The 14604-nt window shown below is 38.6% G+C and overlaps 1 protein-coding gene across 4 annotated transcripts in view; it reads left to right on the plus strand.

Annotated features, from left to right (window-relative positions):
- The window catches only part of si:ch211-26b3.4 (connector enhancer of kinase suppressor of ras 2), a 597975-nt gene that overhangs the window by 434377 nt on the left and 148994 nt on the right, over window positions 1-14604 (plus strand). For all 4 annotated transcript variants that reach the window (XM_051935079.1, XM_051935080.1, XM_051935081.1 and 1 more), the window contains one exon: window positions 6037-6284. In XM_051935079.1, coding sequence (XP_051791039.1) covers window positions 6037-6284 — 248 coding nt within the window. The remainder of the gene's footprint in view (window positions 1-6036; window positions 6285-14604) is intronic.

The following is a 14604-nucleotide window of genomic DNA, read 5'->3' on the forward strand; positions in this document are numbered from 1 at the left end:
AGCAACCCCTAGTGTCACATATGGCTTCACTTAATAAGCATGGGGGACCTGAATGGTTGGTACCTCAGAAACTGGGGTTATGTTCATAATATGAAAGCCAATGGACAACTGATAATTCTTACCAACAATTACTGCTACCCTTGCCTGTTTCTGGGAAGCCCTGTGTAAATACTTACAGTATATCCATTTTACGTATATTCTAATGCAAAAATAATTGTTACATTTTTTTTCAAATATGCTGCTTCATTCAACAATTTAATATCTGCCATCTTTCACAATGACTCCCTTTTTCTTGCCAGTTTATATTTATATAGCTCACTGCTGAAAGTACTGTACATATTGCATTAGTTTAATTTTACTACTTTACTTAACTACGACCTCCAGAGGGTCCGGAGTGTGTCCTGTAGCTGAGCCTGCCCATTTAATTAACTTGTTAATTCAGAGGGCCTCTCTTGAAGTGATGTTAAAAAAACTGCACTGCCTATCACAGAGTTATAGAAGAAGTGAAGGATGTCACTTCACACATTAAAGGAACATGTAGGCAGACTCTTAGCTGTCCCATAGTATTTAACCGTTAAACTTGAGGGACTGCTACAGGAAGACAGACTTTGACTGGCGACAGCTTAGTTAGTTTCTGTATTGCTATTTTTCTTTTTTTTTGTATGTTTTTCTTTACTGCAACAGAACTTGCCATTTTGTATTTTTAGTATGTGTGAATGCTATTAATAAGCATGCTTCTGTTTCAGGTAATTGTCAAAGGGTTTTTACATAGAGGTGTCCTTTTATCTTTTAATAGTCTTTTTAATTGGATCTTTGTTTGTTATAATTAAGGTGTTTTTCTCAATTTTTAATCTTGGATTACTCATTATGATGCGTTTTATTAAGTTGAATACCTGTAGTGGTTTACTAACTACGGGTGGCATGGTGACAACATTAGCCAGCACTGCCACCTCATAGCTTTAGAGTCCTGAGATAAATATCACCCCTTGTGAGGAATTTACATTCTCTTTATGTCCATAGTTTGTTTCTGGCAGGCGCGAGTCACATTGACAGGCAATGCACTACGTATGCTTCCACATAACAGTAGCACTCACTCTAGAAACACTGAGAATATTGAAAAATTGAAACTATAGAAATTAAAAAATTATAAAGTTTAGAAAAAGGAAAGAAAGTAAGTAGAACTATATTGTCTAACACAGGGGTAGGCAACGTCGGTCCTGGAGTGCCACAGTATGTGCAGGTTTTTGTTCCAACCCAGTTCCTTAACGAGAACTCAATTATTGCTGATGAAGCACATATTGCTTAAGTGACATTTTAATGCTTCATTTTAGTGGTCTCGCTTGTTATGGTTCTCCAACCTTAATTGCTTATTTCAATCTTAAACTGCTGCATTCAGTGTTTTAATTGCTCCTTATTAGCAATAAGATGTAAAACAGGGGTAGGCAATGTCGGTCCTGGTGAGCCGCAGTGGCTACAGGTTTTCATTCAACCCAATTGCTTAATTAGAAACCAATCATTGCCAATCTCAGACCTTATTTAATTTTATGGCTTGTTAGTCTGTGCAATGTAAGGCTTTTATATCGTAGATTTTTTTCCTTTCCAAGGATATCATCCAAATGATTTGAAGCCTAAAACAGATCATTTTCAGTCTGTCACATTTTTCTATTAAGTGTTTTATTAAATCAAACCGTGCATGATGAACACACACAGATGTAATTGGAAAAAAGCTAGCTGGAGAACTGCTGGCTGCTTTGTCTTTTACATCTTATTGCTAATAAGGAGCAATTAAAACACTGAATGCAGCAGTTTAAGATGAAATAAGCAATTAAGGTTGGAGAACCTTAACAAGCGAGACCACTAAAATGAAGCATTAAAATGTCACTTAAGTAATATGTGCTTCATCAGCAATAATTGAGTTCTCGTTAAGGAACTGGGTTGGAACAAAAACCTGCACATACTGTGGCACTCCAGGACCGACGTTGCCTACCCCTGGTCTAACACATTCCAAACAACAAGACAGCTGTTGGTAGTCTCCCTGTTGTTGTGTAAAACCCGCTGATTCAGTAGTACACTTACTACTGGCTGAAAATTATTTTATTTATTTATTCATTTCTGTGTTTGTTCTCCTCTTTCTTGTAATGTCATGTCAAGTGATCGAACAACATGTAGAAAAGAGAAGAGAAACATTTTTGAAAAGTATTTTGTTGTGAACCCCAAATCCCTAAAAAATTTCCAGGGAGACCCACTGTCCCCTAATCCCTGTTTCAACCACTCTACATAAACATTATTGCACTTTCTTAAAGTGTAGGCTCAAATGATGATAAAAATAAGTTTTTGCCCTTCTTCTTCATTACTAAAGGTTAATACAGATTACTTAAATAAAAAAAGAAGACAGATGCTTGGAAACCATTTCGTCTATGAAGTTTATTTGGTTAATAAATTGTAGTTTCGGTAATATGTCTGGCAAATGTCAGACAAATCAACCAAATCTTCAATAGATATAAATTTGCAAAGTTTCCAGTCTTATGATTAAGGATAATGAATATCAAATTTTAGTATTTGTTGGATTAAATCAGTCATTTCAGTTCATACATTGAAATAGCTAACTGAACAGATAACCACAGTATGCCAAAGGTGAAACGACATATCGCAGTAGTCAGTGTTAATGAATTTGAATAATGTCTCTTAAAAAATTCAAATAGTGACAACACACAGATTTGTCTACTGTAGTTCAATTGCAAGACCACTTTAAAAACTGCTAAAGCTAAAACAGCTAACAAGTTCAAGTTCAAGTTCAAAGTTTAATGTCATGTGCACAGTAAGGAAGCACGTCTCCCTGTAAAATTAAATTCTTTCTTTGCTGTCCACACCAAATGACAAAACCACCGTATAAAGATAAACATAAATGATAAATAGCAGATAGATAATAAGTAACAGAGGCAGCATAAAGTATAAAAACAGAATAGAAGTATAAAGTGTAATTGTGCAGGTAGGTGTGTGATGGACAAGTCAAATACAGTTGTGTGAGGTAGATAGAATGAGGTGAACCACGGTTATAAACTCCAGTCAGTTATTTAGGAGTCTAATGGCCTTGGGAAAGAAAGAGTTCTTTAGCCTGAAAGTCCTGCATTTCATACTTCTATACCTCCTGCCTGAGGGTAGAAGTGTGAACAGTTCGTGTTGGGGGTGTTTGGGGTCCCTGAGGAACAAGGCAGTTCTCCTCCAGACTCTCCAAATGTAGATGTTCTGCAGAGAGGGCAGTGGGGTCCTGGTGATCTTCTCAGCAGTTTTTGCCTCTCTCTGCAGGTGTTTGTGGTCCATAGCAGTAGTGTTGCTCTAGCACATGGTGATGCAGCTGGTCAAGATGCTCTCAACAATGCAGCTGTAAAAGTTGCCAAGGATCTTAGTTGACATAGCAAACTTCCTCAGCCTCCTCAGAAAGTACAGCCGCTGTTGAGCCCTCTTGACCAGCTGTGTGGTGTTAAGTGTCCAAGTGAGGTCCTCACTGATGTAGACGCCCAGGTATTTAATGCTGCTCACCCTCTCCACTTCAACCTCTCGGATGAACAGTGGCTGGTGAGGTCTCCTGTCCTTTCTCATGTCCACTATCATCTCCTTCGTCTTGTCTGTGTTGAGGGTGAGGTTGTTATCCTCACACCATGACGCCAGAGTGTCCACCTCCCTCCTGTAGCAAGCTACATTTGACAATAACTATTGGAGAAATCGTCAAATTATATCAAACACCTTCTTAGTGAAAACTTCTTAATGATGATTTTGCAGCACTGCTAGAACAAAGCAACTCTTCTTTAGGTATCTCTAGTTCAACTTTCAACAACAGTAATCAAATCATTGATCCAATTAAGTCTGGAAAATCACCTGCTGCTGACAGTTAAAACTTGTAAACTTATTAAATTGTACATACATTACATTTTCTTAGTGGTATAACATTTAAAATGTTGCAGCAAAACACTTACTCAAGCGTCAATTGTGTTTATTTCCTAGTCCAGCTTAGCATTGTGAGGGGACAGAGCCAACTGAAGAGATGTCAGTCCAAAATGGAGCACGTGACACAATCACATTAATACACTCTCTCATGCTGAGCAAACTAACAGAAAATAACACTAATCTGTAAGCTTGTCATTGGACTGGCTTTCAGTTCTGTCACTAGGTAACTGCTGCCGTCTACCGTGATTATGATATTTATTTTGTATTCTTGCTTTCTACTTAGGATACACTCCTATATTATATAGACCTTAACAAAATGTCTGCAATCCCATACTTTTGGCCTTCATGTTACACTGCCTTTTATACCTATTCCCTCAGACAAGAGAGAGTTACACTTTTAAATTAATTATGTAGTATATATAATATGCCAGAGTTATAAAGAAATAGAGTACTATGAGTGTGACAAAAATACCATTACAGCTTAAGTAGCAGTTTTTCATCTACAGACAGCTCTGTTGCTCTTCAGTCTAGCTCGGTCTTTGCTACCACATGGCTTTTGAATGGAGTATTGGAACAGGCCTATCTCAATATGGCTGCCGAGTTGTTTTTGTCATGGAGAAATCACAAGAGAAAGAGGTACTCTCCTTTTCATGGGAAGAAAGAGAGGGAAAGGTGGAGTGACCAACTTATGCCATTGCAATCACAAATCCTCGACCAATGTGCGTGAGCAACTCCCTTAGTTCATTCAATCCTTTTTCGGCATGACCCAACCAATGGGGCACTGAACACTTCCTGAGGCCATTCACCAATGGAAAAGCTTGTGCAGAACCCCCTTTGCATTTCAGCTACTTTTCAGTGTGGGTTTAATAAACAAACAAACAAGAAAGAAAACTATCAAACCATACAACTGACCCAGATGGTGCTTTCCTTATCAATAAAACTATTGTGTTAGAAAACTGGTTTGTTGAGTCTCCTGACTCTTTAACATTACAAATAAAGAAATACAAAATATTTATCAGCTTGTATGCTAGCTATCACTTATTTTACACTACATTACACATGCAGATACAAATGTTTACGGGGTTAGAATTAGAATTAAATTTTTAAACGTAAAAGGTTATATAACAGAAAAAATGCTAAAGAAAAAGTTAAAGATAAGAATAAAATATACGCATCTCACTGTGAAGCCTGCACGAAATTGTGTCAAAAGCAAGACTTTACAAGGTAAATCAAGCCTACTAGGTTCTTGAAATAAAAGGACATCAGCATTTTTAAAATAAATATTACTTGAATAAACTGTATACTGTAGCAATGTATGTTTATAGGCTCCTGCAACCTGCATCTCTGTGCTATATTAAGACATAAGGATGGATAATATCTAATGATTAATTGATCTCATTCAAAGAAAATATGTATAAATACTAAGTGTGCCTCATTACTTTGAAGTGGATTAAGTGAGTTTAATAATGCATGATTAGATACTTTTAAGTGGCCAAGTGGTCTGTTGTAAGTGAAATCATAACACACAATGGGCTGAAGGAAGCAGGCATGAGTTATTTTGTTCTTTCTGAATAGTTGTTTTCTTTCAATAAGCTCTTGGGAGACATGTTTTTAGTAGTACCAACTGACACCTTCATGTGATATACATCATCAAACCTGAGGATCAAACCTATAGAAAGCTAAGCATACTTAGCAATTATTCCATGTTTTATTTATCAGATGCAGTTGGGCACTTTTGTTAATAAGCTAATATAAATAAGAATCTGTATAGATCTTCACCCCTATCTGTTTTTGCACTGCACGGCATTTTTGTTAATAAGCTAATATAAATAAGAATGCACTGCACGGCATTTTTGTTAATAAGCTAATATAAATAAGAATCTGTATAGATCTTCACCCCTATCTGTTCCATCATCTTGTATAATCTCCTTCATTTTTTTTTTAGCACCTCACCGTTTCCACTTTTTCACACAAGCTACATTTGACATACATTTAAGAATTTCCCTGTGACTGTTTACAGTATGTAAGTAAATGGATGGAATATTCAATGTAAAGCAGGTGTTTATTATTGTTTTTTCTGTGTTTAACCAGACTCTGAGAACTCCCTTCTTCGGTATCTGAGTGATGACAAGATTTTAGTTATTCAAGAAGAACCTGAGACACAGAGGGAGAGCAAGAGGGACACTGGTCGGCGGTCTAGAAAGAAGGGTAAAAACCCGAGCAGTCCAAGTTATCCCATCAGCCCTTGTCTCTTGACATCCACAGTGCGGCTGGATTCATCACCGCAGGAAGTGATGTCCTTCCCGCTTCCTGAGAGTAACACGGTTCCTCTGTATCATGTGAGTGTTGACAAAATCATTATTTTGTTTGCTTAGAAAACACACATTTGAAATAATTTTAATATCTAATTAAGCTTAATTGTGACTCAAAATTTCAAAAATTCAAATGTGAAAAATTTGAGAAATATTTGAATTATTATATATACACAAACTGTGTGTCCAACTTTACCTGAATAACTGCTAATACTATCCTTTCAATAAAATTTAACCTTCCATCTAACAGTAACTGACTTGCATTTTAATGACAAAGTCATTTTTGGATTGGATGAGGCTACTTATGTTAGGTATGGCAGGGCTAAAATTTGCACAGGCAGGATAACAGATGTTTCTAAGACGATGACATGTTTGTCTCAGTTTTAGCTGACCTGAATTTTTCACCTGACACCTGACTCAAGTGTCATCATGGTCTGAAATGAAAGCCATTATATTTTAAATGTATTGTGTACGGGTCATTTCTAGAGCAAAGAACAGGTTTAATCTTTGCTGTCAAGTTGGAGACATCAACAAAAAGGATCTATCATCAATATGTGATTAACCATTTATAGGACTTACTGGTTGTAATTGAAATTACTGATGTTGTACAGGGCAGCCTGAACCACTAGTCAACATACAACTTTTTATGTAGACATACATTTTATTTTTCTCTTTTTTCATTCAAAATGTATCCGCACAATGACTCCTCTTAAGAAATTGCAATGCAGTTGTTTGATTTTTGCATTGCTGTTATAAAATGCATTTGTTATAATTATTTCAACTTTACAGCTATGATATTTTCACAACCACAGTGAATCCACTATACTTTATCTTTTACTGAATTTATTAAAATTGTGTAACATTCCATACAATCAAGTCAAACTTAACAAAACTAAATTCAATTCAACCCCCACCCATGAGAAAGAGAGGAAGGCCAACAGCCAGAGTAAAACTTTGAGAGTAGTAAAGAGGGAAAGAAGTCCTTCTCCACACTATAAATGCTTATTCTAAAATGTTATTGATTAGATCCTGCCAGGTTTTTAAAAAGTTTTGAACAGATCATCTAAGTGAGACGTTGATTTTTTGATTTTATATACCATTTTCAAATGGTATATAACATCAGTTACCCACTGACTTAAAAGAGGTGGGCTGGGATTCTTCCAGTTGAGCAAGATACTGTAAGTCTACATGCTAATAATGTAGTGAAGGCAATCACAGTTTGTTTGTCCTTCTCCACTTTAAGCCCATCTGGGACACCAAACACAGCTGTTAATGGATTAGGACTGATTGTGATAAGCATTTAAAATTTTTTGTCCAGAATGATGTTAATTTGGTATACACCCAAAACATGTGGCCCAGTGAGGCTGAAGCTTGACTGCAACATTTACAGGTTGGATCTTGCCCGGGAAACATTTTGGACAATTTTAAGTGAAACAGATGTGCTCGATAAAAGATTTTAAGTTAAATAATTATATGCTTTGCACAAATGGAGCTACAGTGAATTCTGTGCATGGCTGCCTTCTAGTCCTTTTCTGAAATGTTGAGTAAGAGATCCTTTTCCCACTGTACTTTGAGATCTTTAAAAGGAAGGGATTTTCAAATGGTTTTATATATTATAGAACAGTTGTCGGAGTCTTCAAGACTGATCAATATTTCTAATTTGGAGATACAGTAATCCCTCACTTATCGCGGGAGATAGGTTCCAAGGCCGACCGCGATAACTGAATTTCCGCGAAGTAGGGACACCATATTTATTTAATTATTTAACGTGTATTTGGACGTTTTTAAACCCTCCCTGTATTGTTTACAACCCACCCTTTACTCTATTAATAACAGGGACAACTGCTAAGCAATATGAAATCGGTAGATAAGTTTACACTTACTGTATAGCGAAGTACACGTAGCAGCTTGTAGGCAGTCATGACGTCGTCGACCTTGTTGCAAAGATTCCTAAAGCAGATTCCATCCAGACTACTGCCTTGTCACGTCCACTTGCAACTTGTTTTGCGCCCTGATTAAAGGACACTGCGGCCGTAGATCTTATATGCTTTTCCTCCTTTTTAAATAAAAAGAATCGTGGACTCATTGATGCTGTAATGGTGTCCTCCAGCGGTGTAGCTGTTCCCTTCCTTCAACATATCCAAAACTTTTACCTTTTCTGCAATCATTTGCATCTTCTGTTGGTGCTTGGACACGGTCCCTGAAGCAGTAGCACGTTAATGCTGAATGAGTGAGATGAGACTTCCTGGTTAATGCAACACTCCGTCGCTGAGCCAATCAGCAGCACACAGGAACTGAACTGCATGCTTTGATTGGGTAGCTTCTCAGCCATCCGCCAATAGCATCTCTTGTATGAAATCAACTGGGCAAACCAACTGAGGAAGCAAGTAAAAAGACCCATTGTCCGCAGAAACCCGCGAAGCAGCGAAAAATCCGCGTTATATATTTAGATATGCTTACATATAAAATCCGCGAAGTCGTGAATCCGCGAAAAGTGAACCGCGAAGTAGCGAGGGATTACTGTAGTGGAAAAATTGTGTTGATGGGAAGCTAAATTTGGAGTGTAATTGTTTGTAGGGCGCAAAGACATTATTTTTATACAGATCTCTAAATGATTTAATCCCATATGTTTTCCAAACATTAAAAACTGTGTAAAGTTTGACAGAGTGGAAAAAGGTGGTTATCATGTAGAGGTGCCACAGATAAAATATTCTCTAACTTGAAGTGCTTCCTACATTGGTTCCATACTCTGAGTGAATGAAGGACAATCCACTATACTTTTTGATTGGCACAAACTTTGCATTATAGTGTACTGTATGTCAGGTGGTGCAGTGGCACAGTGGTAGCACTGCTGCTTCACAGTAAGAAGACCAGGGTTCACATCCTGGGTCCTCCCTGCATGGAATTTGCATGTTATCCCCGAGACTGTGTGGGTTTCCTCAAAGTTCTCCAGTTTTCTCTCACAGTCCAAAACCATGCAGGTTAAGTGAATTTGGCAATCCCAAATTGGCCCTAGTGTGTTCGCACTGGCACCCTGTCCAAGGTTTGTTCCTGCCATGCAGCCTATGCTAGCTGGCATCAGGAAAGGGTGGGTCCAGAGGTACGGAAACCAAAAGTGACATCAGCAGAATTGAAACTGTTATCAGAGGACTCGAGTTCAGTCAGATCAGGTCTACAAAGGGAAAAAGAGAGAAAGGATTAATGGACAGCGCCAACCCCTGGTTCAATGAGTAAGTACAATACAGTTGCCCATACAGTAGTTCAAAAGTGAAGAATTCCATAGAGGCTTGTGAAAGTTCCCGGTAGTAAAATAATATGAGAGGGAGTAAATAATCCCAGTTCTTCCCTTGCTCTCTGATCACCTTGCGTAGCACCTGTTTGAGGGTCTGATTGAACTGCATCATTTTAAGGATGGTATACTGAAGCCTTCAAGTGCTTGATCTGAAGTAATCTGGCAACTTCCTTGAACGTCTCTGAGGTAAAAGGTATCCCCTCGTCTGTTAAGATCCCTACCAATTCCATCCATCCATTTTCCAACCCGCTGAATCCGAACACAGGGTCACGGGGGTCTGCTGGAGCCAATCCCAGCCAACACAGGGCACAAGGCAGGGAACCAATCCCAGGCAGGGTGCCAACCCACCACAGGACACACACAAACACACCCACACACCAAGCACACACTAGGGCCAAGTTAGAATCGCCAATCCACCTAACCTGCATGTCTTTGGACTGTGGGAGGAAACTGGAGCGCCCAGAGGAAACCCACGCAGACACGGGGAGAACATGCAAACTCCACGCAGGAAGGACCCGGGAAGCGAACCCAGGTCCTCAGGTCTCCCAACTGCGAGGCAGCAGCGCTACCCACTGCGCCACCGTGCCGCCCCCCCTACCAATTCCTGGGTGATAATTTTAGAAGTGGCTGTTCACAATGGCATAGCCTTGGGATAATGGGTAGCATAATCTACAAGAACTAAAACATGTTTATGTCGTCTAGGTGAGGGTTCAAGGGGCCGCACAATGTCAACTCCTATACACTCAAAGGGAATATCAACCAGAGAAATGGGATTAGAGCAGTGTGGTCCTTCCTAGGAATCTGTCACAATGTGTAGGAATTAATCATTAATCCCCAGTCAGTAGAATCAGTGCCTGATCCACTCAAGTGTTTTGTCAACTTCCAAGTGGGTACCTAGGAGGTGGGTGTGCACTAGATCACAGACTTGCCGCTGGAAGGTCTGCGGGACTAACAACATCTACCTCATCTCTCCCTCATTTTCGGCTCAATTTTCGGCTACTCGATAACATAGATCATTATTAAATACAAAGTGTGGCTTCTATGGCCTGCGATGGTGAGTGTGTTGGCCATTTACCAAATCTACTGCATTTTTAGCAAACTTAAGGGAATCATCATTCCACTGTTCTCTTTTAAAAGAGGCAGGTGTTTGCTAACAGTTAAAATGTAGTGAAGAAAAAGGATCAGGGCCGATATCGATGAGTGTGCCTTGCGAGCAACAATAGAAATGTTTGCAAAATCAATTAATGCTGCAGCCCCATGCCCACTTACTAGTACCACTTTTGTACAGAGAAAAGATAAGGGGTTAGCAGCTACACAGTACCTTAGGGCAGTTGGAGATGGTATGCCCAGCCTCCGCACAGTTGGAGAGTGGAGTGGAGAGGACGTGCACTTCTCCTTCGGCTTCACCTTGGACTCCATGTTGTGCCAGATGGATTCACAATAGGTGATGCACCCCGTCTGGGTTTGACGAGCGGATTGTTATGCATGCTCGCCCTATGTTGCTCAAGTCTATCTATTAAGACCTCCATGTTTTTGAATTCCTGCCTCCAGACCGGCTTGGCAAAGAAGTCAGGTAGGGCATTCACCAAGGTGTCATAGGCCACTTGTTCCAAGACTTTATTTGAGCCGTTTATGTCTAGGTTTAACTATTTGCCCACTTTGCCCCATATGTCAAAGGCTTGAGAGCATGATGGCCTGTCTGGGCCAAATTTGCACTCTCTACAGAGCCTTGCCTGCTAGTCTGGAGAAATGCTATACCTTTTCAACACCTCAGCTTTTAGTGTGTTATAACTGGAGGCGGCCAGCTCGCAGAGGTCATATTAAGTCTGCTGCTCCTCGCCCTTCAAGAATGGTGTCAGTATTTTGGCCCACTCTGCTCACTCCCAATGGTGTCGAGTGAAAGTACACTGAAAGATAAGAGAATTTGATTCAGTATCATCGTTATCTTGTAATGGTAATAATACCTGGGACAGAGCCCACAATTAGTCCTGTCGTGGAACAACATGTGCTTAGTTACGCATCTCACTCATGATGAGAGTGCACTCAGAACTGAAAATGTAATGAAGAAAGAGGATCAGGAACAACCTCAGTGGGCATGGGTTGTATTTATAGGCTGTCTCAAATGCACACATGTGTGACAATAATAATGCCTTCACTTCTAGAAATCACAGTGTCCAAGTGTTTCTTGTAGGCAGCCAGAGTTAATCTATTTTTGCATTAGATGTTTGTTCCCCTCATTCTTTGCCAAACATTTTAAAGTCTTCTTGCACATATTGCTTGTTTGAGACGTAATGTTCCCTTTAATTTTTTCAAAAATATATAAATCTGAGGCCTGTGAAAGCCATTCCAAAACCCTAATCTTTCATTATTGTAAGTATTTCATGATTGATTTTGATTGCTGACTTGCGGAAATATCCAACCATTTTTCTGGAAAATATTGTGTAATAACTCTAGGTCATTAATCTCTAAAATGTCTTAGTATTAAATTGAATCCGTTCTTTCTTCTAATTTATCAATATTTCTTGTGATACAGGTTGCCAAAACTTAATTGATCCCCCCCCCCCCCAAGTTTCAGTTCAGCAATGTGTCTAAATGTAACGTTTGCTACTGTCCCTCTTATGTCATTTTAGCTACCTCAATTAAATAGTTAGGCATTGACAACTTCTCTTTGCTGCAAGGCACCATTACTCTCAATTCTCACCAAACACTTAATAAACTAAGAAAATTTCTGACTTCATGAGCATCCATTCAATTATCTTTATGATCTAAATTGGCTGTTATCAAATGAATATTGCCCACCCTTAGTGCAATTGCTTTCCCCACCCCCACCATTAAGTACTGCCTTTTAAGATCACTTCTATCTACCTTCCTGTGTAATAGAAAAAGCCCTGCCATTAAACACTCCACACTGATTCGAGGGAAAGATGAGCATGGTGTTTCCTCGCCAGATCTTGAGTTATACTGTTGCACTTTTACACTGCATCCAGTCTGGCAGTGGGTGTCATCCTCTGTTGACCCTCCCTCAGTAGTTCTGTTTCCACCCCCTCCTTTTCCAGTAATGAAGTTAGGGATTCAAAGGTGGGTCCTGTAATCACTTATGCTCTAGAAATATGGCAGAGGTTGGAGAAGTGTCTTGGCCCTTTGTCCAGCCTGGCACACATGCTCCTATTTTTCACAATCTGGCCTTATGCATTGGAGGTGGTCCTGTTATGTTCCAGCCCTGTTCTAGCAAAGGTTTTCACACAATCTGGGTGCTATATTTAATGAATCATTCTTTAAAATCTCACTTTTCTGTCCCCTCATCTTCCTGCTTCTTTTACTTACAACTTTAATCTGTTTAAAGCTTGTGGGGTTCCAATCTCTTCTGCCTTGCATCCCATCCTTTGCATAATTTCCTATGGAGCATCGGGTTTTATTTTATGTCTTGTTAAAAAATTTTTTTGTGTGTGTATCAATAAAAAAATATCGAAGTATAAGCATCAATTAAATAATGTCTCAGATAGCACCATTTAATTACTCTCCACTTTATGGATTCTTTTCTTTGTTTCATTTTAGTTGTTATGTATTGCTTTTGGAAATGGGCTTCCTGTGTTAAGCGGTAGACACATGATCTGCCTTTGTGTTATTTTTAGTAAAAGATTTGATTTCTTTTTCCCCTGTGACTTCTAAGTCAGTTCAGTCTGCCTGAGTCATTTATATTTACACAGCCAGTCCCCTTAGTTTTTATAATGTCAGTTTTGATTGGGAAGAAGGTATCATCAAAGCAGTAGTGTTCAATTCTATAAATCTAGGAACATCTAAAAAGCAGAGTTCTTTTCCAAAAAAAAGCATGCCATGCTTCAAAAAGGGTATTTCCTAAATTGACGGTATGTCTTAAGAGAAAGTAAAGTCTATTTTCTTCATTTTTGGGTCTCTCACCCTTTCAGAACACAAACTTTCTAGTTTTAGCAAATGTTCTCTGCTACACTACTACGCACTACATACATTATTTTATTGAATTTTTGTTATTATTATTAAATGAGCTGCATTCTTTTAATTGAGCCCTTTATTTTTATGGTGACATTCTCAGGCCACCTTCCATGACATCCAGTACATGCCATTCTTATTCTGTTGTTATTTATTCTCTTAATAATACACCTGATTAAATGATGGCATTATAACTGACGCCCATTGTCTTATGAAATTTATCAGGGAAAGCCAGGTAACTCCCTGAATAAAAAGCAACATTTGCATAATTAGACAAAACACCAGAACATAGTCTCTCTATTATAAAAGAAAATATTGAGACGAGACTATTGCCAAGAGATTTTTTCAAGTTGGTACAGGAGGTCCCGCCCTCCTCTCAGCTCATTCCAGTTAACAGCTAACGGCCTCTCACGTCTCATTCATGTGAATGCTTTTGTCAGACACAATTCCTGCTCTCTCAGCTCTTATAAATTTTTTAAAAGTTTTCCTCACTTTAAGTTCCCAATAAAAGAAGACTTATTATGTCCAAATCTTATTGAAGAATTTTATCCTGAAGGGTTATCAACAAAAGAAATGAGTACACTGGCAATCCAAGCACAGAGAAATGATGAAGTGAAACGAATTAACACGAAAATTGTCGATCGGTTACAGGGCAGATTGGTTAAATGCGCATCAATAGACTATGCTGAAAAAGTTGGTGGTAATGGTGTGGAAGATGAAAGCATCAACTTACAATATTTCATAGAATATCTACAACCGTTAACACTGTCTGGTCTTCCACCGGCTGAATTACTGTTGAAAGAAGGATGTATCACAATGTTATTGCGTAATTTATGTATAAGTGATGGGCTATACAATTGGACAAGATTAGTTGAATTCAAAATTGGTCGAATAATTCTAACATGTAAAATTTTTAACAGGCAACAAGAAAGGTAATGTAGATAACATTAGACATAAAAGGAGATCTTGATATGCCATTCGTATTAAAACATTTACAGTTCCCCATTACAATAGCTTTTGCTATGACAATTAACAAATCACAGAGACAAACATTCAAAAAAGTTGGTTTATTTATTAGAGAGAAAGAAA

This window comes from Erpetoichthys calabaricus, chromosome 12 (assembly GCF_900747795.2).
Source record: "Erpetoichthys calabaricus chromosome 12, fErpCal1.3, whole genome shotgun sequence".
Lineage (NCBI taxonomy): Eukaryota > Metazoa > Chordata > Cladistia > Polypteriformes > Polypteridae > Erpetoichthys > Erpetoichthys calabaricus.